At 41.2% G+C, this 23,748-nt stretch overlaps 1 protein-coding gene and 1 pseudogene across 3 annotated transcripts in view; both read left to right on the top strand.

The window, feature by feature from the left end:
* METTL15 (methyltransferase 15, mitochondrial 12S rRNA N4-cytidine) overlaps nucleotides 1–6,901 on the top strand; it is an 84,319-nt gene extending 77,418 nt beyond the window's left edge. For all 3 annotated transcript variants that reach the window (XM_035117786.3, XM_088667934.1, XM_088667928.1), the window contains exon 6: nucleotides 6,122–6,901. In XM_035117786.3, coding sequence (XP_034973677.3) covers nucleotides 6,122–6,564 — 443 coding nt within the window. In that variant the 3' untranslated portion in view covers nucleotides 6,565–6,901. The remainder of the gene's footprint in view (nucleotides 1–6,121) is intronic.
* A 2,770-nt stretch (nucleotides 6,902–9,671) lies between these two features.
* LOC118075642 (U6 spliceosomal RNA) lies at nucleotides 9,672–9,771 on the top strand (annotated as a pseudogene).
* The last annotated feature ends 13,977 nt before the right edge of the window (nucleotides 9,772–23,748 follow it).

Below are 23,748 nucleotides of genomic sequence, written 5' to 3'. Positions count from 1 at the left end.
TTTATCTTACTCATTCGCAAGTCGTAGTCATGAGCCCTGATACGTCTGCTAACATCTAGGTGTTGTCTAATGATACAAAAAGATTGGACATCTCAGTGTACCTATTGTATTCTTCCCCAGGGCCAAACCAAGACATTTTGCTACCTAAGGCAAAGGGCAAAATAGCCTCCTCATTCCATGTACAGAAGCTGACTGGATTAGCAGCTGAATCTTATTTCACTTCTGACAATGAAATACATCTGTCATAATAATAATAATAATTTATTATTTATACCCTGCCCATCTGGCTGGGTCTCCCCAGCCACTCTGGGCGGCTTCCAACAGAAGAATAAAACACAATAATATATTAAACATTAAAAGCCTCCCTGAAGAGGGCTGCCTTCAGATGTCTTCTAAAAGTCTGGTAGTTGTTTTCCTTTTTGACATCTGTCAGGAGGGCATTCCACAGGGCAGGCGCCACCACCGAGAAGGCCCTCTGCCTAGTTCCCTGCAACTTGGCTTCTCGCAACGAGGAAACCGCCAGAAGGCCCTCGGTGCTGGATCTCAGTGTCCGGGGTGAATGGTAGGGGTGGAGACGCTCCTTCAGGTATACAGGACCGAGGCCATTTAGGGCTTTAAAGGTCAGCACCAACACTTTGAATTGTGCTCGGAAACGTACTGGGAGCCAATGTAGATCTTTCAAGACCGGTGTTATGTGATCTCGGCGGCTGTCAGTGTATCTGAGGGCAGCAGGCTAGCTTAGGGGTGTATGGTGCCACATTGACACAGAGGGAAATGGCCAGGGGGCTCAGGAGGAGTGACCAGAGGGTGGCGGGCAACTACCATTGCCCCCTAGTAACTGCTGCTTGAGGCAATTGTCTCACTCCACCTAATGGTAGGACTGGCCCTGTTCTTCCCTCAACTCCTTCTGATCTTTCCTTTTGGTGGCTGGTGTTCCTTGTTACCTGATAGCTTTCGTGACTTTTTTACACTTGCTTTCATTTAGATTTGTGACTTGTTCACAGACAAGTAAGATTATGTAAGCCTTTAAGATTCTCTTGATGAGAACATAGGTTTATGGGCCAAAAGGCAATTAAAAGGAATCTTGGTAGGTAAATCTAGTTTATCCACATCTATCTTAAGTTCACAGACTTTTAACTAATATCTTGAAATATGTAATAATGCTTGAGTTTTAGATGGCTATATGATATACATCCACATTTATTAAGAACGCCTAGACAAAAGGACATAAGCTGCGTCATTGAAACTTATTAAATGTGATTCAGATTCAACAGGAAATTCCTGTAAACAGGTGCCCGCTCAGAATTAATTTTTGAAGTCTGTCACACACTCTGTCTCACATGGGACGTGAATGCTGCCCATTGGCAGGCACTGCACGTTGCTAATTTTATTCTGAAGCTTAAAGTTTCAATGCATTTTAACATGTGAATCTATTAGATTTTAAATAGTGTAAGCAACATCAGGGTATCCCAAAACTAAAAAAGGATAATTTCTCTCCTTGGGATTTTAAATCATTTATCTTGCCAGAAGCAGGGTTTTTTTTTATGAATGAATTTTTTTTGCATGCTTCCCATACAGATTTTGTTCTATTATTATCCATAGTAAAGCCTGTTACCAAGCAAGATTTTTCTTCCATTGGCAATGTGATTTTCTTTTTTGTGGAAAGGTCAGAACATGATGGATTCCCCCCACCCCGATCCACAAGTGCTCCTCAGTTAGAATGATTAAGAATGAAATAACATATATCTCATCCTGGCTGGGCTAGTCCAATTAAAACAGGATAGAAGGAATACACTACTAAAATCTTTCTATTGTTTTTTCTCCTGGCAGACAGCAGCAGAGATAAACATTTATTTAAAATTTTTGTACCTACTTTCCCTAAAAATAGTCAAGACAGCTTACAACATCATTATTAAAACAATGAAACATTAAACAAACATTACAAAACTTAAGGGGCTTTAAACAGTGAGCTAAAGCATAATCTATAAAAACGTCCTTGTAAAAGCAGCAGGTGATGATGATAACAACCGACACTACATCTTTGTAGCATAAAAAGCATCTTAGCCAGAGGCTTTTCTAAGAAGTATGATCTTTGCCAGCCACCAAAATGCCAATACAAGGTTTCCTAGGAAGGGAATTCCGGAACCTTGGCATGACTACAATGAGGTCTCCCTGGTCACAGTCAGAAGGATAATATGTATAGGATATGAGAACCTATGATGATGATCTTAATAAAGCAAGTAGGATCATACAAGATAAAGTAGTTCTTTGGATATACTGGCCCAAATCATACATGGCTTTACAGGTCATTAATAGAATTTTGAATTGGGGACCGAAACAAACTAGAAGCCAGTGCAGATGCTTGTGATAGGTAGCTCCCATTAACAAATGCAGTTGTCATATTCTGGACCAGTTGGAAGTTTATGGATATTTTTTCAAAGGCAACCTAGATAGACTGCATTCCAGTAGTCTAGACATGATGTAACTAAGAAAGATATTCCCATAGCCAATCTTCAATCTCCAGGAATGGCAATATTTGGTGCAGCAACCTAAGCTGAGCAAAAGCGTTCCATTAAGAACATGTTGTGTTCTTAAGGGAAGTAAAATCCCAACCAACACTAATTAAATCATTATTCATGGATCAACAGTCTTATGGACCCATGAGACCACCTGTCTCATCTAGACTAGGCTTCAGTTTGTAGCCCACATCCAGTCCATTACTGTCCCGGGCACTTATTTATAATGGCAATAGTATCTATAGATTGAAAGAAGAGAGAACTGTGCATCATCTGCATATTGGTGACACTTTACTCTAAATCTCTGAATGGTTTCGTGTAAGATGGAACCCTGAGGGAAGCCAGAGGCCAATGGGTAATGTGTTTGCGTCAAACCTCCAGGACTGGAATAACATTTTAAAGCAAAGTCCCACTTTTGCCAAGCAATTCAGATGAATATCATGGTATTTAAAGCTGCTGACAGATCTAGTACAACTGATAGGTATGTACTTCTTGGCAAAAGTCATCAGTCATTGAGACTGGGGCTGTTTCCATTCCAATATTAGGCCTAAATATAGAAAATCCACATCTAGAACGGAAAGACCTAAATATAGAAAATATAGAAAGGCCTCCTAAAACCTGAGCACCTTTCTCAGGGATGGAATGTTTGAGTCCAGCTGGAATTTATCCTATAGTAGAACCAAGAGGGAGCTGCTTCAGAAGTTTTTGAAGAAGCCTGTTTTAAGTTTACAGGAACCACATCATCAACCACCCTTCCACTCACTCAGCTAGTCTGCCTCTAGCTGTTCATGAAAACTGGGAAGGACAAGGGTTGAGTGTGCACATGGTCATCTTCTTTTGTATACCTCCCCAAGCTACATAAATATTGATAAATATCCAACAAAACTAAACAAGAAAATGTGAAAGGTACATCTATGGACTCTTCCCAAGCTCTGGTGTTAAGTTGAAACAAGCATGAGCAGTTCATTCCACTAAGCGCTTGGTAGATTGGTAACAGCAAGCCACTGAGTGGTCATCATCTCATCCTTGATGGTCCAGATGACTACCTGAGAAAGATCTAATCCATCATGAGCTTTCTGCCACAGTCACTGTTCATTCATAAGAATAAATTGTACCTTGACTTTTCACTTGCTTGCTCAGGGTGGCTAATCTAGATGTCATCACCATCAGTTCCGCAGACCACCATGGGGCATGCATGGCTCGATTAGCTTGCTTGTGAGGGCATGACTTCACAATTTTCTTCTTAAGGAACAAGGGGCATGCACAAAGGAGAGATTTCCCTTCGTATTCAGGTTTTAAGCACATTGTTTCATCTTTATCAAAGAATACCGTAAGAGCATTGACCACACTGATACTGTTTATAGTTACCCATTTAAGTGCTTACCACAGTGAGCTTTACAGTATATGGAAGAATTGCTTTTTTTCTAGGTGCAGTCCTCATTAAGATGAAGGATTTAACCTATAAATGAAGGTGTATTTTTAGATTTATTCGACATAAGGAGACGTATGTCTTGCCATATACTTTTTTCCCCAGATCTCTTTGCTTGGCTCAAGTGTCGGCCTTCTATGCACAGTGTGCTGAATTTTCCTTTTGTCTGTTTCTTTATTCTATCCAAGTACATAAAATAAGAGACTGGATGCCATAAATACATCCAAGGTCATAAATAATGTGTGTTAACAAAAAAAAAGTTCCTAGCTGATTCTTCCATTTGCTTTTAACTTGTAGGCAAGTGGAAGATGACAATACATGCTTTCATGTAAATGCCTAGGATCCGTTCTGTGGAGCCAAAGGGGCAGAGAGGATAGCCTGGAAGGCAGGGTGACTGAAGATCCATCACTCCCCTGATTTCAAAGTGGTGTGTGATGTGGTGGGAGGACGGGCTGCTTTGCCAAAAAAAAATTAAGAAGAAAGCAAACCCTCTGTTAGTGCAGATGTGGTTCATTTGCTCTGCTGGATTACAGCCACCACCTTTGGTGAATACTTAACCCAAGGATCAGGGGACATCATTTTATAGCTCCTTTAACCAATTTAAACATTATTTCAGATTCATGGCTGCCATTGGAAATGGTTTCTGTGGGATTGTGGCTCCTTGCAGCTGCTTCCATTATGGGTTGGTTAGACTGCATTTCAAGCAGCCATGCTGCAGCCCTGCTGGTTCCAAAGATGTGAGGGACCGGTGTGGATGCTTAACAGGCAATGTGGCAGAACAATGTAGGAAGCAGATTCAAATGCCGCAGCAACTGGAATTAGATGAAGAGCAGTGAGAAGACCAGGGAGTGCAGGGAGTGCTTGCTATGTTTTCTCTTACATCCAAACATGGCATTATTATAGAAATTATTACACTATAATTTTTTTATACATTATTTTTTTATACATTATTTTTGCAGTGCAAAAACTTGGATTGCCACAGCCTGATGCAATATGGGTCTTAAATATTGTGCCTCACAGATTTTGAAAATAAAAAAATTGTCCAGTAGCACCTTAGAGACCAACTAAGTTTGTTCTGGGTATAAGCTTTTGTGTGCATGCACACTTCTTCAGATACACTGAAACAGAAGTTACCAGACCCTTATATATATTGGGAGGGTGGGGCAGGGTTTTTCTCAGAAGGGTAGTAGGAGATGGGTGATTGACTCAATGGGTATGTAAACCTGTTGACAATTGTTAACGACTACAATTAGTCCCAGGTGGCGCTGTGGTTAAACCACTGAGCCTAGGGCTTGCTGATCAGAAGGTCGGCGGTTCGAATCCCTGTGACGGGGTGAGCTCCCGTTGCTTGGTCCCAGCTCCTGCCAACCTAGCAGTTCGAAAGCACGTCAAAATACAAGTAGATAAATAGGAACCGCTACAGCGGGAAGGTAAACGGCGTTTCCATGTGCTGCTCTGGTTTGCCAGAAGTGGCTTTGTCATGCTGGCCACATGACCTGGAAGCTATACGCCGGCTCCCTCGGCCAATAATGTGAGATGAGCGCGCAACCCCAGAGTCGGTCACGACTGGACCTAATGGTCAGGGGTCCCTTTACCTTTACCTTACAATTAGTCCTACAGGAAAAAGCAAGGGATAGTATGCAGATGACCAAAAATAGCTTTAGCATATGTAATAAGGCAAGAATCCAATATCTCTATTCAGACCAGGTCTCTCCATAGTTTTCAGTTTAGTAATAAACTGAATGAGTTTAGTAATAAACATTATTACTGAATACAAATACTGAATGTAATGAGACAAGAATCCAATATCTATTCAGACCTAGTCTTATATAGCACTAATATAGTTAAGAGTAAAAACAAAGGGGAGTAGAGAAGAATCATTTGATCAGGAGAGGAGGGAAGGGGAGGAGATAAAGGATTGGGCTGATATGATTGGATGAAAGGATTTTTGATTCTGATTTACCAAGGATTGTATTTTACTTGGGAATATCCTGTTATTATATTATTCTAAGTGTTTTGTTTATTTTGTATTTTCATTTTGGGATATTTTGTTATGTTTTGTAAAAGCAAAAATTTAATAAAGAGTTGAACAGTAAAAAAAAGAGAGAAGAATAATTTGTGGGCGCATTCCTACTGAAGAGTAATCATTTAATTCATTCTCTCTTATTCATAACAGGTGCTTTCCCAGACACAGCTTTGTATGCTCGAAAAGACTTGCTTCACAGACCAGCACATGTTGCTACCAAAACATTCCAAGCCTTGCGCATATTTGTCAACAATGAGCTGCACGAACTATTTGCGGGGCTAAAGGCAGCCGAGAAGTTTCTAAAGCCAGGGGGGCGACTTGTAGCACTTTCCTTCCATTCGTTAGAAGATCGTATCATCAAGCGGTTTCTTCATGGAATAGATATATCAGAAAAATTCAATCTCAGTGTAAGGCAGAAGATCAGGCAAGTGGAGAAGAATTCTTCAGACGAGGAGGAGGATGAATTGTCCAGTGGAACTTCTAACTCAAGATGGACCTCAATACAGAAGAAAGTGGTCACTCCCCAAGCTAAGGATATTAAAGATAATCCAAGAGGACGCTCAGCAAAGCTAAGAGCAGCTATTAAAATGTAAACATTTTTTTAAGCAGCAGATTTGTAGCATTTTTAAAAAGTTAGCCACACATTATTCCTACTTCCTTAATTAAATCAGAATGCCAAAGAAGGGAACACCACATGACTAAACAGCCTTTTTTTCTGCATTGCTACAGAAAAAATATCTTTTGCATATACAGATTAAAGGACAAGAATAAATTATGTTAGTTTCTATATAACTCACCATGATAATAATCTGATCTGATCTGATCTCTTCCCTCTACCCCTGGACAAATACAATAAAAATGAAAAAAATCATTATTATTACTTCCCCCTTTTGTAATAAAGAGTCAAGTTATTCCCATTTTTCCTAATAAGGAATATGTAGAATCTGTTGTGAACTTAGTCTAAATTAATAATGTTTTTCACAGAAAATGAATAGATAGACAATTTCTAGGATGGAGTTTTCAGGAGGATCCAAGAATCTGCAGTAGGACTGGTGTTTAACTTACTAATGGTCAAGGGAAGGAGCTCCACTTATTCCTCGTGTAGCGATAATTTCATCAGAATGACAATACACATTATCAGAGCTTATTTGAAGAATTGCATTGATCAGTCTTTCTCTGTCTGGGAGTGTAAACATCTTTCATGAAGGAAGGGAACATGGAGGGCACTCGAGAGATTTAAGCAATTTATCATGTTGCACCAATAAGCAGACAAGATTCATGGTTTTCTAAAGGATGGGTAGTGACCCTGTTACAGCTTCCAAGAGGAAGGAGAGCAAATCCTTGACCATATTATCATATAGATAATATGATAGTAGGAATGCAGGTGTGCCAGAACCTTAGGGGGGAAAGTGAAAAGCAGGCAAGGATTGTAGGAGCTGGGTGAGTAGTTTATGGAACAAAGAATATAGGGAAATAGCATTCTATACAGTGATTGGGAGACGATGGAATATCCTAGATAATTACCCCCCAAAAGCTAAATTTTTGACGTTTGAGCACAGTATAGCACAGCACGTTTACAAGAAGAAAATCAAATACGTCACTATCCAGCACAGTAAGGCTAGTGAGATGCATACTAATCAGGAACAGGCATATCTCTCTCAGCACTTGACATGGCAGGGTTGAACTTGTGATGGACTCCCAATCCTATAAATCTCTTGCAGTGTGCTTTGTTATTGGACTCAGAGGGCCCTTATATCCTGATGGCTCACTCCATGTTGTCTTCTTCCTTTCCATATCTAGCTTGATCAAATGATCCCCCTGGATTTTTGGCCCTTTTTCTTATATGACTCAGAGAGTGAGACAGAAAGTGACTCTTTTGGCCTGTTTCCCAGCTACTACTTGATAGAGCTCCAAGCCATTCAAATGCTATTCTTTGTCTTCGAGAGGAGAGTCTAGCATTCTTTTACATTCCTTCCAGAAAAGCCCTAATCTTTTAAGTTTTTACTTTATTCTACAGATATATTTGGTGTAAAAATGTCAATCGTAGACATAATACATAGGCAATATGATCAGCATAGTGGGTGATTTTTGATCATACTGCTCTTTTATGCTGTAAGCCGCCCAGAGTGACTGGGGAAACTGAGCCTGATGGCCGGGGTATAAATAAAAAATGATGATGATGATGATGATGATGATGCTTTGTCGGAAGCTGCCCAGAGTGGCTGGGGAAACCCAGTCAGATGGCTGGGATACAAGAAATATGTTGTTGTTGTTGTTGTTTTTATTTGGGTGGCAAAGGAGGAATAATTTCTGCTCCATTGTGTATGTCCTATTCCCAGGTAGCCATAGATGCACTGAATGATGGGGAAGAACTAGGAAGGTGGGGTGACTTACTGTGCTATTCCTGGCAAAGGTCTGGTCTTCCCATCCTCAGTAAAATGGAACATGGCTTATCACAAGGGAACAAGATATGAGTACCAATCATTGTAATGACTGTTGGTTATCCCCCTCTACTAGGAGTATTGTTATCATAGGCAGTTACTATTACATTAGCAGAGTTATTTGTGTTCATAATATTTATTTATTTATTTATTTATTTATTTATTTATTTAAATTCATACTGCTTCATTTAAAAAAACAAACAAATTCAGCTACATTGTGACTTTGTAAAACTCAAACTTTTCCTGTGGATTATCTATAACAGGGGTGGCCAACTTCCAAGAGACTGCGATCTACTCACAAAGACTGGCAGTGATCTACCCCCTTTTTTGGGTTCAGATCAAAGTTGTTGAGCTTTTTTTTAGGGGAGCCAAACTTGTTGAGCTTCTTTGGGGAGAGCCAGTGATCTACCACAGACATCCTGTTGGACGTGCCTGATCTATAAGATCACAGTGACATTGTTGTTACTATTATTATTTAAATGACTTTAGGAGAACCTGGAAGACAAAGCAAACAATGTTGTTTCATTGAATTATGAGAGAAGGCAGTAATTGACTGTCACGGCACACTAAATCATCTACTCTTGAAGAAAATTGGTAATAATCTGCTTTATCTTGACAGACCTTTTGGTTATGGCTATCACTCGCTCATTTAAGCAAGTTAACATTTGCACTATTAATACATAATAAAAATTTCTGTCAAATAGGTTATTAAAATATCACAACCCTTTAAAATTTATTAATTTGGCTGTCGTAAATCCATTTCTTCAAAGTGCAAGAACTAATATGACTCACGGTATCTTTGCTTGAACCTGCTCAATGAATGTCAATTAATTCTGCCTATGACAGTAATTTTGAAATATTCTGGGGGCTGCATGTCTCAATTCTAGATCTGTGCTGTGACTCAGAGCTGACTCAAACATGCAGAACATACAGTAGAGCTCTAGACTATACCACTTCAGATATCAGAGTGACTTCATTCCAGTAATAATATTTTGGCTTAATAAGCCAAGATAGAAGCTGCTTCACAGTGCAAGCAAGCAAAACAGAAAGTCTTCCATTAGCCAAAGTTTACTATTTTGTATGAGCTGGGAAACTGGTTAACAATTTCAGAACAAGGCAGGCTATTAAACCATAGTTTGAAGCCAATTTAAGATTCTGGCTTGTTCTGAACATTGTAGCCATTTGGACCAAATGGGAAACTGATTTGTTATAGGCTTCCTTCTTCGTGCAAAGGGCCTTAATGTGCAGGGTGAGGAACTGTGCTCACTTTGGCAGCACATATACTAAAATTGGAATGATACAGAGAAGATTAGCATGGCCCCTGCGATGCCGAGATGGCAAGACTAACACGAAATTCGGAATCAGCAGGACCAGACTTTTCTAAAGGAATGGAAGAAGTTTTCGACATATCTGGAAAGTAATTGTAATCAATTGACATCACTTGTAGGGTTAAAAGAAGTTTTGTAAGGAGTAATTTATAAATTATTGTGAAGAGAATTAAGAATAGATGTATTGGATAATAATAAAAATAATATTTTTTATTTTTATTTATTTATTTATGCCCCACCCATCTGGCTGGGTTTCCCCAGCCACTCTGGGCGGCTTCCAACAGAATATTAAAATACAATAATTTATTAAACATTAAAAGCTTCCCTAAACAGGGCTGCCTTCAGATGTCCTCTAAAAGTCTGGTAGTCGTTTTTCTCTTTGACATCTGATGGGAGGACGTTCCACAGGGCGGGCTCCACTACTGAGAAGGCCCTCTACCTGGTTCCCTGTAACTTGGCTTCTCGCAGCGAGGGAACCGCCAGAAGGCCCTCAGCACTGGACCTCAGTGTCCAGGCAGAACAATGGGGGTGGAGACGCTCCTTCAGGTATAATTATAGCAATAATTATAGTAACAAAATGCATAATTAGAAAGACTTTAGAAAACCATCAGTCGAGGTTGAAGGAAGTCTCAGGCTGTGACAGCCAAAAAATTTGAAATTATATTTAAAAGGATGTTATGCTGGAAAATACGTGTAAAAACTAATAAAAAATTATATAAAAATAATAATGTGCAGGGTGAGGAAATCATTCATATCTTCTTTTATAAAGTCAAGATCTTGCAAACTGCCCCATTGTCTTCCCGAGTAAAATATTTTGCGAAACATTGAGAGCTATATCTAGAGAAGAATGTTTCCCAGTGGGTCACTCACTGTTCTTGCCCTACCCACACTCTCACATCCTGTTTCACTCGCAACCTCTACTGTGTGCTTTTTCTGCACTGGATGTGTCAACGAGTCCCTGGGGTTCCTGTTCTCGATGCTTCTCCAAATATCTTGAAATAAAATTTGCACATCTTCCCACCCAAGTAAGGTGCGCTGAAACCTGGAAACAACTTTTACATCTCACAGGTAAGTTAGCATCACCAAAAAGAGATTTCCATGCAGCTTTCATATGTTATTTTTATATGAACTGATGCAAATTTAGAAGTAATTATTGTAATTTAAATAGATACACATCTCACCATGACTTGCTGTCCAGGTGTTAAAAGTGTCGATGGGCAAATTGAAGGTCCCTGCTCTCCCTTTTTTTGCTTCTTTATCTTGGGCCAGATAGTCTTTCACATACAGGACACTTTCTAATACAGGATTGTCCTCATGGCCACCCTACTCATTGAAGGGATGAGATGTGAAAGCTCTTATTCCAGTCATGATGGCCAAGAGCTAGGAAACACAACTGAAGGTCCCTGCGTTCCAAAATAACCAGGTATGGTCCTAGGCACAGTATGCCCTAGGGGACGTGAGAAGGTGAGGCGGCAATCATTGAACAAACTGACACTTGGGATTGAAATTTGCCACAACTTTATTGATTACAGATGTAGGTCGGCTTTGGTTTAGCATTGGGTTTGCTTCCTGATTAATACTACTGTTGGTTGGATTGTGCCTGGGAAAGGGTCACCTCAAGATATGGGTCAGTTAAGCCACCTGGGCCACCATCTGTAAGTTCTGTGGCTCAACTGTTCCCTTCTAGGCTTCAGGAAAGAACTCTCCAGGTACCTTTACTAGGGTACCCAGAAATATTGCACCTACTGGGGGGAAATGGGGTGATGCACCACTTCCAGAAAATGGACTACAAGATTCAGCCCAATGCCTTATCTGCCACACAAGCCAGCCGTCACTTCCCCGGCTCACCATCAAATCCGCCTACGGCTGCAACCAACTCTGCAGGCCCCAATATATGTCTAGCAACCCTTTTTCATTGCAGGCAGGTGATAAGTGCGCACCATCTGGGCGATATGAGTCCTTTTCGTCAAAAAGGACGATGCCGCTGCCCAGGCACACAGCTTGCTTATCAAGCTGCAGCAGTGGACCAGAGTGAGGACTTGCTCCCTCCGGTTCACCGGTGAATCCCTTCCGCCCAAAAGGTTGTGACTGACCAATTCAAACTGGAGATTTTGGCAGGCAATCCCAGCTTTCTTCACGGCCAGCCTCTAAGGAGGAAGGGATCGCCCTCCCCACGTCCTGCGGGGTTGCAGCAATCACCCAACAAGGGGGTAGGTGATCGTCTCTGCTCTTTGTGGGCACACCTCCGTACCTACTTGTTTCTATATTTGTGTACATGGCTCTTCACAGAGTCACATATACAAAATAGATGCCTCTTTCCTGATGAATCTAAACTTCACCTGTGAGGGAAACAGGCAGGAGAAGAGGAGAAAGGGGTGATGCCTCTGCAAAGAGACTTGAATTTCCCAAAGTGCAGAAAATCATGAGTATTCCCATGTTCACCCATTTCTGTTTTTGCTATCTAAATGTAACATACTATTCCATCTTATTAGACCACATACAACATTGTTGTTGTTGTTTAGTCGTTTAGTCATGTCTGACTCTTCGTGACCCCATGGACCAGAGCACGCCAGGCACTCCTGTCTTCCACTGCCTCCCGCAGTTTGGTCAAACTCATGTTGGTAGCTTCGAGAACACTGTCCAACCATCTCATCCTCTGTCTGTTGTCCCCTTCTCCTAGTGCCCTCAATCTTTCCCAAACATACTAGTAACATACTAAAAAATAGTAACATACTATTCCATCTTATTAGACCACATACAACATACAAGAATAGTTTTCAGAGTGCTGTTTCATTGCATCCCTGCATATCAAATAGACTCACAGGCGGTTTTAAAAAAAAGTGTTTTCACATTTAATAATTTTACTTGTGCTGTTTCACTTACTAAAGGACACATGCTGATTAATTACTTTTAAGTGGAATTGCTAATGACTGCTCATCACAATTAGGGAAATTTCTGGACTAAATCTGCATGTGATTTACCTGTGATAGTTTTACACTTAACCAAGGTTACTGGCTGCAGGCCATCACCCTTATTTGCTTTTTTTTTAATTTGGCCAATAAATTGCTTTGCATAGATGCAAAAAGACTGATAAAAATTGTAATGCTTGCAGAAGTGTTTGCCTACTTTGCTGTACATAGAACTACTGCTGAGGAACTCTTTTTTCTTGTTTTTCTTACCACTTATTCAGTAGACTCTCTGAAGGTATTCTTTGTGGTGGAATTTTAGTCATTCTAGTTGCTGTTTCCTATTCCAGACAGTGCAGATTGCTTGTATATGTAACTTGCAAAGGAATTCAGTAGGATTTCCAAGTAACATGCATAGGGTTGAGACTTACAAAAAAAAAAGGTAAAGGACACCTGACAGTTAAGTCCAGTCGCGAACGACTCTGGGGTTGTGGCGCTCATCTCGCTTTACTGGCCAAGGGAGCTGACGTTTGTCCGCAGACAGTTTTTCCGGGTCATGTGGCCAGCATGACTAAGCCGCTTCTGACGAAGCAGAGCAGCGCACGGAAACGCCGTTTACCTTCCCGCTGTAGTGGTACCTATTTATCTACTTGCACTTTGACGTGCTTTTGAACTGCTAGGTTGGCAGGAGCAGGGACTGAGCAACGGGAGCTCACCCCATCATGGGGATTTGAACCGCCGACCTTCTGATTGGCAAGCCCTAGGCTCTGTGGTTTAGCCCACAGCGCTACCTGCGCCCCTCAACTTCTTGACATAGCACATTGCTAAACTATGGAATTTGCTCCCATAGGAGGCAATGATAGTCACCAGCTTGGATTACTTTAAAAGAGGATTAGGCCAATTCATGGAGGAGAAGGCTCTCAATGGCTACTAGCCACGATAGCTGTCTTCTGCCTCTACTCGTAGGAGCATTATGTCTCTGAACGCCAGATGGGAAAAGTGCTATTGTGCTCATGTCCAGCCTCTAGGCTTCCCACAGGCATCTGCTTGGCCGCTGTGAGCAAAGGATGCTGGACTAGACAAGCCATTTGCCTGATCCAGCAGGCTGTTCATACATCTTATGTTCTTAACTGGCATGTTGTGGCACAATTATTTTCTTTTTTAGGTAACAGCTTGGCTATGAAATACCCTTGCCTGGGAAAGCCATAAAGTGCCAGCCATTCAGATTAAACCTCAACATATTTGTCTGGCATTTTGTTATACTGCACCTGGAGTCCCCATGCCCCCTCACCAGGTCATCAGTGGCAGCTGCAAATTTAATTCTGGTGACACATTCCAGTGCATATTTTGTCCTTGTATTTTCCACTATTAGGCACAGCCACAGAAGTGGGAGGTTGTCCCTAAAATGCTCACCCCTTTCCTTTTGTGAATGACAAGTGTGGTCATTTATATTTGTTTGTTTGCTTGCTTGCTTCACTGAAACATGTGGAGTTGAAGCCACAGTTGCCTGCCTGCCAAGCTTTTATTAACATCAAAGCTTGTGCGGAAGAAAGCGGGTTATGCTACATAGAGTACTGCAAACAGGTCACACAAAGGTGTTCTCCATCAACTAGCTAGACTTTGTGACCTTCACTTGGGTGTATTTAGCTGCTTGCTAACCACAAAAATCTGAAAAGGCATGGGATCCCTGCCTCCCTAAACAAGCCTCACTCACCCAACAACTAAAAATACTTCAGTGGTGTAATTTATGTGAAGGGTTTTCAAATTGTGTACTTTCACTGGAGCACGGTAGATTTAAGTCTATGCACTGAATAAAAAATGAACCCATTGAACAGCTGTCAAGGAGACACTATGAACTTTTTTTTCAAAAACTAAAATATTTTCATTGTGGCCGAACTCAATTTTTTGTTCGTATATTAATGATTTCCCTTTTACGCAGAAGATTCCATCTCCCTGATATGCAAGTGTCTGTGTGTTCTTTCTCCATTTTAGTATTAACAGCAGCCTTGTGGTTTATTCTTTAAACAATGAGGCAGCAGCATAATTCCCTTTCATCCCTGTTAGGAGCAGAGATTCCTTGTTTGACATTTGGCTGGTTTTACCATGCTTCCATACACAACCATTGTTCCCTTTTGTCATCTTGACAGAGAACAAAATCCAGCCGTGTTTTTACTCATTATAACATTCCAACACTTTGCCTCGGGGCCCCAAGGATGATCTGCTACCACCTGGATCAGCAGAATAATGCTTAAAGTCTTCATTCAGAAATGCACTTTTGTCATCCCTCTAGATGCACAAATAATCCCGAGCTAATCTGTCTCCTGTATACTTCTAAGAACCTCATTCATTTCAGGATCTGTTTGCTGTGTGTTAACAAAAAGCACGCGAGTGATCCCCACCAACCAAGTCTAATTCTGCTGCAATAATGTACGAAAAAGGAACATAACCCACCCCCCGCCCAAGCTGTCTCTTATTTCGAAAGTTAGCATTATCAGGGACATTATCTACTGTGGATTATTCTGTTAGGGTTTTTGGGGGGGTTGGGGGGAGGCAGAGACTCAGCCAGTTAAAGAGAGCCAGTTAGAGCACTGAACTGTAAAACACAATGCCAACCACTTTTAAAATAAACACAGGTTAATGAGATAAACAAACTAGAGGAACATTACATTCTTCAAATCAGACTCTTAAGGTTTGAGTGCTGGATTCTGTTTGTACTGTGTTTTACTTTAGTATCTACAAGGATGACCACAGGCTATTATTTTGAAAGCTTTGTGACCTAAACCAATATTAAAACTTTATTTAGCAGTCTTGTGAAACATATCTCTCACTCACCTCATCTCTTTAATCTATAGTGTCTGAGATAATATAGATTCATTCTGGGCCTTTAACATACACCCCACATCTCAAGTTGTCCTTAGAGCATCCACAGAATTTTGTTTATTTATTACATTTTATGCTCCACCTTTCACCTCAAGGTGGTATACATGCATTTCCCCTTCCCAATTTTATCAGATAAGGCTGAGGGACAGTGACTGGTCCAAGGTGAGGTAGGTGATTCCAACTCTAATCTCCCAGGTGGACAGCCCAATGCTGTTTGCAATCCCCTTACCTAATAACCCTGTATTAAGGATCCAAAACACTTTACACTGGCATGGCATACAAAATACACCTGACCAATCAAGAAAAGAAAACGTGAGCATTGCAAGTTTCCCCATTTGAGAACATATGAAATTGTCTTAAATCATTCAAAGTGTTCTTCAAGCCCGATATCGTATAGGTTCTGTGGCAGAGGTCTCGTTTAACCTTACTATCTGGATATATTGGGAGTTTGAACCAACAACAACAACAACAACAACAACAACAACAACAACTATACCCCGCCCATCTCTCCCCAGCCACTCTGGGCGGCTCCCAACAGAATATTAAAAACACGATAAAACATCAAACATTTTTTTAAAAAACCTAAACAGGGTGGCTTTCAGATGTCTTCTAAAAGTCAGATAGTTGTTTATTTCTTTGACATCTGATGGGAAAGGATTTCACAGGGTGGGTGCCACTATCAAGAAGGCCATCTGCCTGGTTTCCCATAGATTCATTTCTTGCAGTGAAGGAACCACTAGAAGGCCCTCAGAGCTGGACCTCAGCTGAATGATGGGGGTGGAGACGCTCCTTCAGGTATACTGGGCCAAGGCCATTTAGGGCTTTAAAGGTCAGCACCAACACTGAATTGTGCTCGGAGTCACCAATCTAGCTGCCACATTCTGGATTAATTGTAGTTTCCTGGTCACCTTCAGCCCCATGCAGAGCGCATTGCAGTAGTCCAAGCGGGAGATAACCAGAGCATGCACCACTCTGGAGAGACAGTCTGCGGGCAGATAAGCTCTCAGCCTGCGTACCAGATGGAGCTGGTAGACTGCTGCCCTGGACACACAACTGAACTGTGCCTCCATGGACAGCAGTGAGTCCAAAATGACTCCCAGGCTGCACACCTGGTCCTTCAGGGGCACAGCTACCCTATTCAGGACCAGGGAGTCCTCCACACCTGCCCGTCCCCTGTCCCCCAAAACAAGCACTCTACAGTGAAGGGTGCCCTCAAACTGGTCAAGCTGAGTTGTCTACCCTTCCAATCCCTAACTCAGCTGAGTAATATGGTTCAGTCCTGTCCCTTCTATCATGCAACACTCCATGCTGCCTCTGGGACATGTGAGTAATGCTGAAGTTACCCCTTTCTCAACCACCACACTATGTCCCTGTCATACAAACAGTGTGCATTGTGTTGTGATAGGACATAAGAAAAATACTTGGAAATGTTTGCTTGCTTTCCTCTTGGCACATCATTTTCTCAGTGAACAGGAAACAAGTTGCTACAAACAACATAATGGCTGCCCCATTCACCTTCCATCCATTCAGTTTTTCCACTCAGTCTGGGAAACAGAGAAAGCTCTTATCCGTTACTGCAACTAGGACCACCACTTACATAAAACCTAACACGGTTTTCTCCCTAGCTCTGCTGTTTTGCTTAAATAATAATAGTGAAGTGATAGTAATAAATCGTTTAACGTCTTTTTTTTCTTTCACTGCTGTGTCATGCACCTCTGCTGTAGGAACTTTTGTGTGCGCCAGGGGCTTAGTGAAGAGGGAAGGAGGGAAAAGCTGTTCAAGATTAATGGACTAAGGTTAGCATCAGGAACATGCCAGCAGGAAATGTGTCTTGTTTTGTACTCCTTGTTTGTGGGAGGACCTCCAAAGGGGTGTGTGTGTGTGTGTGCGCGCGCGCATGTGTGTGTGTGTGTGCGAGAGAGAGAGAGAGAGAGAGAGAGAGAGAGAGCACTTCAGTTGGTTGGCAAAATTTCTAAAAAATAAAGAATAACAAGAATGGAGGGTTGCCTGATAGTATTGGAATCTGTGGATATCCTAGATGTTATTATTTATTTTTATTTCTTTATTAAATTTCTATACCGCCCTTCATCCGAAGATCACAGGACAGTTTACAATTTAAAAATACAAAAGTACATACCGTAGTAACAAAACATGTAATAATAACCCACCAACCCACAAATGTTGCTGGACTACAATACCCATCACCCCTGAACGTTGGCCATGTAAGCTGAGACTGAGGGAGGATGGAGGCCGACAACACCTGGAGGCCCACAAGTTCCCCATCCCTAGTTGTTGTTGTTGTTTTTTTAAAAAAGCTTTGTGTGGCTTTTCAAGCAGCAGAGGGGCCTCTAATGAAAAGAAAAATCGCAATTAAGGAAGTCTAATTACAACCCTCTGCCTCCTAGTGTTTTACCAGGTAAGCCTTCCTCCACTTTGCAGACGGCTTAATATGTGTGAAAGAAAGTGGGTATTTTATGCTTTTGACCGATGCATCTGCATCTGCTTAGGCTGCTGCAAATTCTGCTTTGCAGCTTCCCTGGAGAGGCAGCTGGGGTGGGACAAGTAGGCTTCCCTGTGAAGTGGACAGGAAAGCCTTGTCTATGCACAGCTTCTTTTTGGCTCTTGGCTACACTCCAGAATATTTTCCAGGTGTATACAAGGACTATTTATTGCCCTTGTATCTTGTAGCGGTTTATAGCACAATCATCCTGACTGTACCTACTTAGAAGAAAGTCCTATATGATTCAGTGGGACTCCCTCCTAGGTATGTGAGGTTAGGATAGCAGCTTTATTTTAGGTGTGTTTTCCCTTTAATTAAGCCGCAGAGTCGAGAACTATAAGAGTATTTTATAAGAGTCTTTCTAAGCCAACAACTCATAAACAAAAAGAAACCTCAAACTACGATGAAATCATTAAAACTTCACAACGTTACAGAATCATGAAATACAGAAAAAGGCTAACACTGAATCAGATGAAATTCTTAAAAACACTTGACAAAACAAGGAATGTTTTCAGCAGAGTTGCGCCTCCCTCATCTGATTTGCAGTCCATGTGGTTGAGAATGGCCCCTCGCTCCACTTTCCACCTTTCAAGATCCCCTCGTGTGGTTGCTTCTTCTTGACTCCCGTGGTTGCTGATCTGTGCAAACTGAGCAATCCAACTGGATAGATTTCTACCTCCCTAGCACAGAGAATAAATTAAGAACTGGCTCTTTTCCAAGTTGAATATCCCTGAATATTCTGCGAGAGCTAATACCGTAGCTGTGCAAACACCATTACAATATAACTGAGCAGCAATTTAGAAGTATCATAGACATTACCACTCCCCACAAAAGCAAAACCATTCCTGAAGGAAAGTGGTGAAAAGGTGCGCTTAGAAATGAAGCTTCACTCACCCTGACCTTGGTAATCAACCAGAAAAAGACAACGATGCAAATTGGTTGGGTAAATTCAGTTTTGTTGAAGTCAGTGGGGAGATGTTGGCTTATGTCCAAATATTCTGACTTAACTGATTTGTGGACAGAGTTAAAAAAATTACCTGAAGTTTAAGGGACATGGATGAAGAATCTAGGTTCCCTGCCCTCACAGGATTTATTTATTGAATACAATATGTGTAAAAATAGTGCCCCCGAGAATGAAGGATGGAAGCATGTCAATATTCAGTTCAAGTTTTTCAACTTGATAGTGCATAATTCCATCACTATATGCTGTGGAGTTGATCTCCAAACATTTCTTATGCACTGCACCGGTAATATCCGATTAACTTTAAGCTCAACCAGAATAAATATGCCATGGGTAGTTTTTTACCATTCAGTTTCCCCTTGTGTAGAATTTGCCTTCCAGCATTTGGCAAAAGTTAATCTTAATTTATTTACCTTTTAAAAAAGACAGCACTTTCATATAACATATCACATGACAGAATGTCACCTTACAGCGATAAAAATGTCAAACACATTAGTAAAAGCTGGTTAGCAAAGAATATCAGATTCAAAAGGCCTGTCTGAAAAATGCAGTTTATAAAAGATGTCTGAAAGTGACCAGGGAGGAGTCCTACAGAGTCTATATTGGTAAAATGTTCTTGTAGCAGTAGGGTATATAATACTGCTTCTTGAAAGTTTTCTTGCCCTTCACCTAATTCAGCGAGGAAATAAAAGGATCTAAAGATAGATACATTTTTATCATTTCAATCATTGTTTCCTTTCCCTTTTTCCAGAAAAGGATGAGGGGTGCTGGGGCATAATATGAGTTAAATCACCTGTAGTGCAGGTACAAAAATCAGCATTTACCATTATCAATTTTATATGTTTTGGACAATTTCAATGGTGTTCAGTGTTATTTCATGATAATCTATAAAAAGCTACTCTCTGTTATTCATGTGATTCTAAGAAGAAGACACACACACACACCCCAAAAAACCCAGTGGCAGCCATCTCCTTCCCCTATGTCACAGTGCTCAAGAATTACTTAACCTCCGGGGCATTTGAGGCAAATCTAAGATGGCATATCTAAGAAGCCACCTTGGAACTAGGAAAATATTTAATAGAATCCAGGACTAGCATTAGTGGTGAGCCCTTGCAGCAGCTTGAGTATGTTGTGTGGTGGCATGGAGCAGGCGGAAGCTGTAGAAGGGACTGGTTTTGCAGGTTGGCAGCTTCCAAATGAGGAAAGGGCAGTGTAGGACTGGTGACTTGCATTTTGTGGGGCTTGCAGGGGATAGGCAAGGATGTTAGTATTTCATGAAGTCCGATGCTGCAAATGAGATTGTTATAAATCACATGCCTGTCTGAGAAGAACGTGGGATGGAAGACAGCCTTATCCAGGCACCCCCAAACTGCGGCCCTCCAGATGTTTTGGCCGATAACTCCCATGATCCCTATCTAACAGGACCAGTGGTCAGGGATGATGGGAATTGTAGTCCAAAACATCTGGAGGGCCGAAGTTTGGGGATGCCTGGTCTTATCTCTCTTCCGCTGTATGTACTTTATAATGTACTTTCACCTTGGTTGTTGTCTTGGAGCTGAAGAGAATGGTCGCCATTACACTGCAGCCTGCATATAGTGTGTACCGTAAATAAATAGTAGCTTAGATCTACGATGTCTCACTCTTCTTGCTGTATTATGCCAGAAGATTAGTGTGCCTATATCAAGCTGATATATGTTGCTGAGCGCCCTGGAGAAGAAGGGAGATGCCTTTTCCAGTGCTGCGCACATCGGAGGACGCTTGGAGTTCCGGGGATTTGCAGGCAACCCCAGGGTGTTTTCCAACAAGGGATAGGCAGGAAGTCTAAGTCAAGGAGTGGGTGTTAACTGCCTCTGACTTGCTTGCCGGTCACACCATGCCTGACGAGCTGTGGTGCCATAAAGTCACAATTTGCAACACTGAGGCTAGAATAGATGAATAAGATTACGCTCGCCAGCAATTCTTGACTTTCTGAGTGTCACACAGGAGACTTGGAGAAGTTGATGAAGAGTCTTATTTGAAGATATTATACTACAAGGTACTTTCATATTAGCTTCCATCTTTAGTCTTGCTATTTAATTAAGAGTGTGGGGGAAAGGGGCAGAGACATCTTTAGACTGTGAGTTTTAAAATCATTCATGAAATGAAAATCTCCAAAACAAGCAGGTTTTAGCATAGAAAGGCAGCCCAAAGTGCTCCAAAGATTTGGGGTTGTAACTGAATTGAAGCCAGGGCTGCTGTAAATCCATTGGTTGAGATTTGCTATGAACTAGAGGTAGATGGATCTGTCAGATTCATTTCTCCACATTTCTACATCAGGTTGTGAATTTTTTTAAAAAAGTGCTCATGAAAATTCATTAGCATTTCAGTGCAAAATGCTCTTAATACATACATTTTGGGTATGGAATCTTGCCTAATATACAAGTTTTTGAAAGCATTTTCCCCCTAATATAACACACTGTTATGTTATTTTCACAAATATATGCATTTTCATGCACACTTTAGTCTAGCATATGTGTTTCTGTACACATTACTTGTGTCGTGTGTACAGAACTGCCTTGCTAAATTCAGCCAAATGCAAATTTCAAAGGATGACTGTGGTTTTTAGCTCATGCATTGTTTTGGGAAGTGTGAACTGAATTCAGTATCTTCCCCCATCCCAGCCATGAACCTAGAAGTGTTTATAGGGGTTTCCATAAGGCCTGCTCAGCTTTGAGGGTCTTCTGCCAATTTTTATATTAAGGTGTGTGGTATATGAGCTTCCTGCCTGGGCAAGTGACCCTCCTTCAGCCTCAGCTCCTCATGCACACAACAAAGCCTTTAGTGTGTGTTTCTCAAAGCAGTAGTTCCGCAGCCTAAACTAGAGTGCGAGCTCCTTTCCAACTTTGTAGATGGAGTAAGCAAAAACAAAAACATTTTGCCATGAGATCTGTACAAATTTGTGTGCATAACCCCACCCACCAAACTAATAAGCAAAAGCCCTTGTGCTTTGGATCCTAGTCAAGAGACTATAGGTAATAGGAATATAGAAACCAAGAGAATGGTAATATAAATAACTACGAGAAACATACAATGAATGGTACAGTGTAGGATGCTTCAGCTCAGGGTTCAGCCGCCCCATTCCATTCACTGCCCCCCGCCCCTGTTTTTACCCCCCGCCCCAATTCAGCATTCCATGTCCACTGAGCATGATTAGGGCTTTCTTGGGGGAGGGGGGTACCCTCCATTTTAGTTCACCCCAATTTTGGTATTTTAAAAAACCCTTTAATTTCTCCACTGGTGTCTGTGAGCAGCTCTCTCTTCTGTCCCTCGGCGCAGTTAAAAATGGCTTCTCAGAGTGAACCAGAAAGCATCCAATCCTGGCAAGGAGATGGTTTTTTCTATATACAATCTGATCTGTCCTCCTGTTCCAACTGCTCCTCTCTAGTAATAAATACTGCCACAATAGCGTCTAAAACAGAAAATGTGATTCTCCCTAATATTATGACAGTCGTTGATTGATATTAGTTGTATACGATATATCATCCTCTCCAAGGAAGTCCACTGTTAACAGAGACCACTTTCAGTAATGCTATGACAAGTTCCAAAGAACTGTACACTCAGAGGTCTCCTGCCCGAAACAGGGAAGGGGGAAATCAAACTGGGCATACCCAAACCTTTGGACCTAACTTCTTAAGTATATCTTTTGATTCTGGCAAGTGGTTAAAATAGCACAGCTACTTCATAACTTGATGGCACTCTATATGTTGTGTGAGAATAATGCTGAAGATAAAATTGGTGAGCCAAAATCCAACAATACAATATACATATAGTGGTACCTCGGGTTACAGACGCTTCAGGTTACAGACTCCACTAACCCAGAAATAGTACCTCAGGTTAAGAACTTTGCTTCAGGATGAGAACAGAAATTGCGCAGTGGCGGCGGGGTGGCAGTGGGAGGCCCCATTAGCTAAAGTGGTACCTCAGGTTAAGAACAGTTTCAGCTTCCAGAATGAATTAAGTTCTTAACCTGGGGTACCACTGTATATAATTACAACCTTCACTGCAACAGCCTGAGAAAGTATTGCAATAATTCTGTGTTACTTATACTTACTTTCTATGTAGATATTTGGCTCATGGAGCTATTGTTGGCTCTGATTCCACAATGTTTCCTACTGGGATGTTAAAATATCCACAAGGTAGTGTTGTTTTCTCTCTGCATGCCACAGAAGTTGATGGTGCCAGCTTGATTTGTAATTGCTCATTTTCTGCAGACAATATGTATACTTAATAAGACTATTAAGTTGCTGGCTCCCTTTGGATTTGGGGTGCCTTAGGTTACCCTGAGATACTCTGGAAACCTACTCAATACAAGAGCAATTAAGGAATTACATATATGAAGTCTAATCTGTTTTCGTTTCTGGACTGTAATGTAGAATTTGGGATATTCACCCCCTGCTGGAAAAGGAATATTGTGATCCACCCTGAATTTGTTTCTATGACAAAGGGTGGAATTTAAACTATAGATAAATAAATAAATATTCAGTGAAGTTTTATTTCTACTACCTGATGTGCAAATATAGTCTGATTTATAAGTATGTTTTGAATAGAACATGTTTGTGACTACAAAAATACTAAGGGGTGATCCAAAAACTGGGGGTGGGATGGGAAATCTGTGTTTACAGATGATGGACACATTGCCAGCGCATATCACTGCATGCTGAAAGTGGTGTAGCATTTTATGTCATGCAAAATTTACAAATGATCAGGCATCCAATTAGAAAG

This window comes from Zootoca vivipara, chromosome 1 (assembly GCF_965207765.1).
Source record: "Zootoca vivipara chromosome 1, rZooViv2.hap1.1, whole genome shotgun sequence".
NCBI lineage: Eukaryota > Metazoa > Chordata > Lepidosauria > Squamata > Lacertidae > Zootoca > Zootoca vivipara.
Note: the sequence above shows the minus strand (reverse complement) of the source record. Positions and strands in the feature narration are given on the sequence as shown.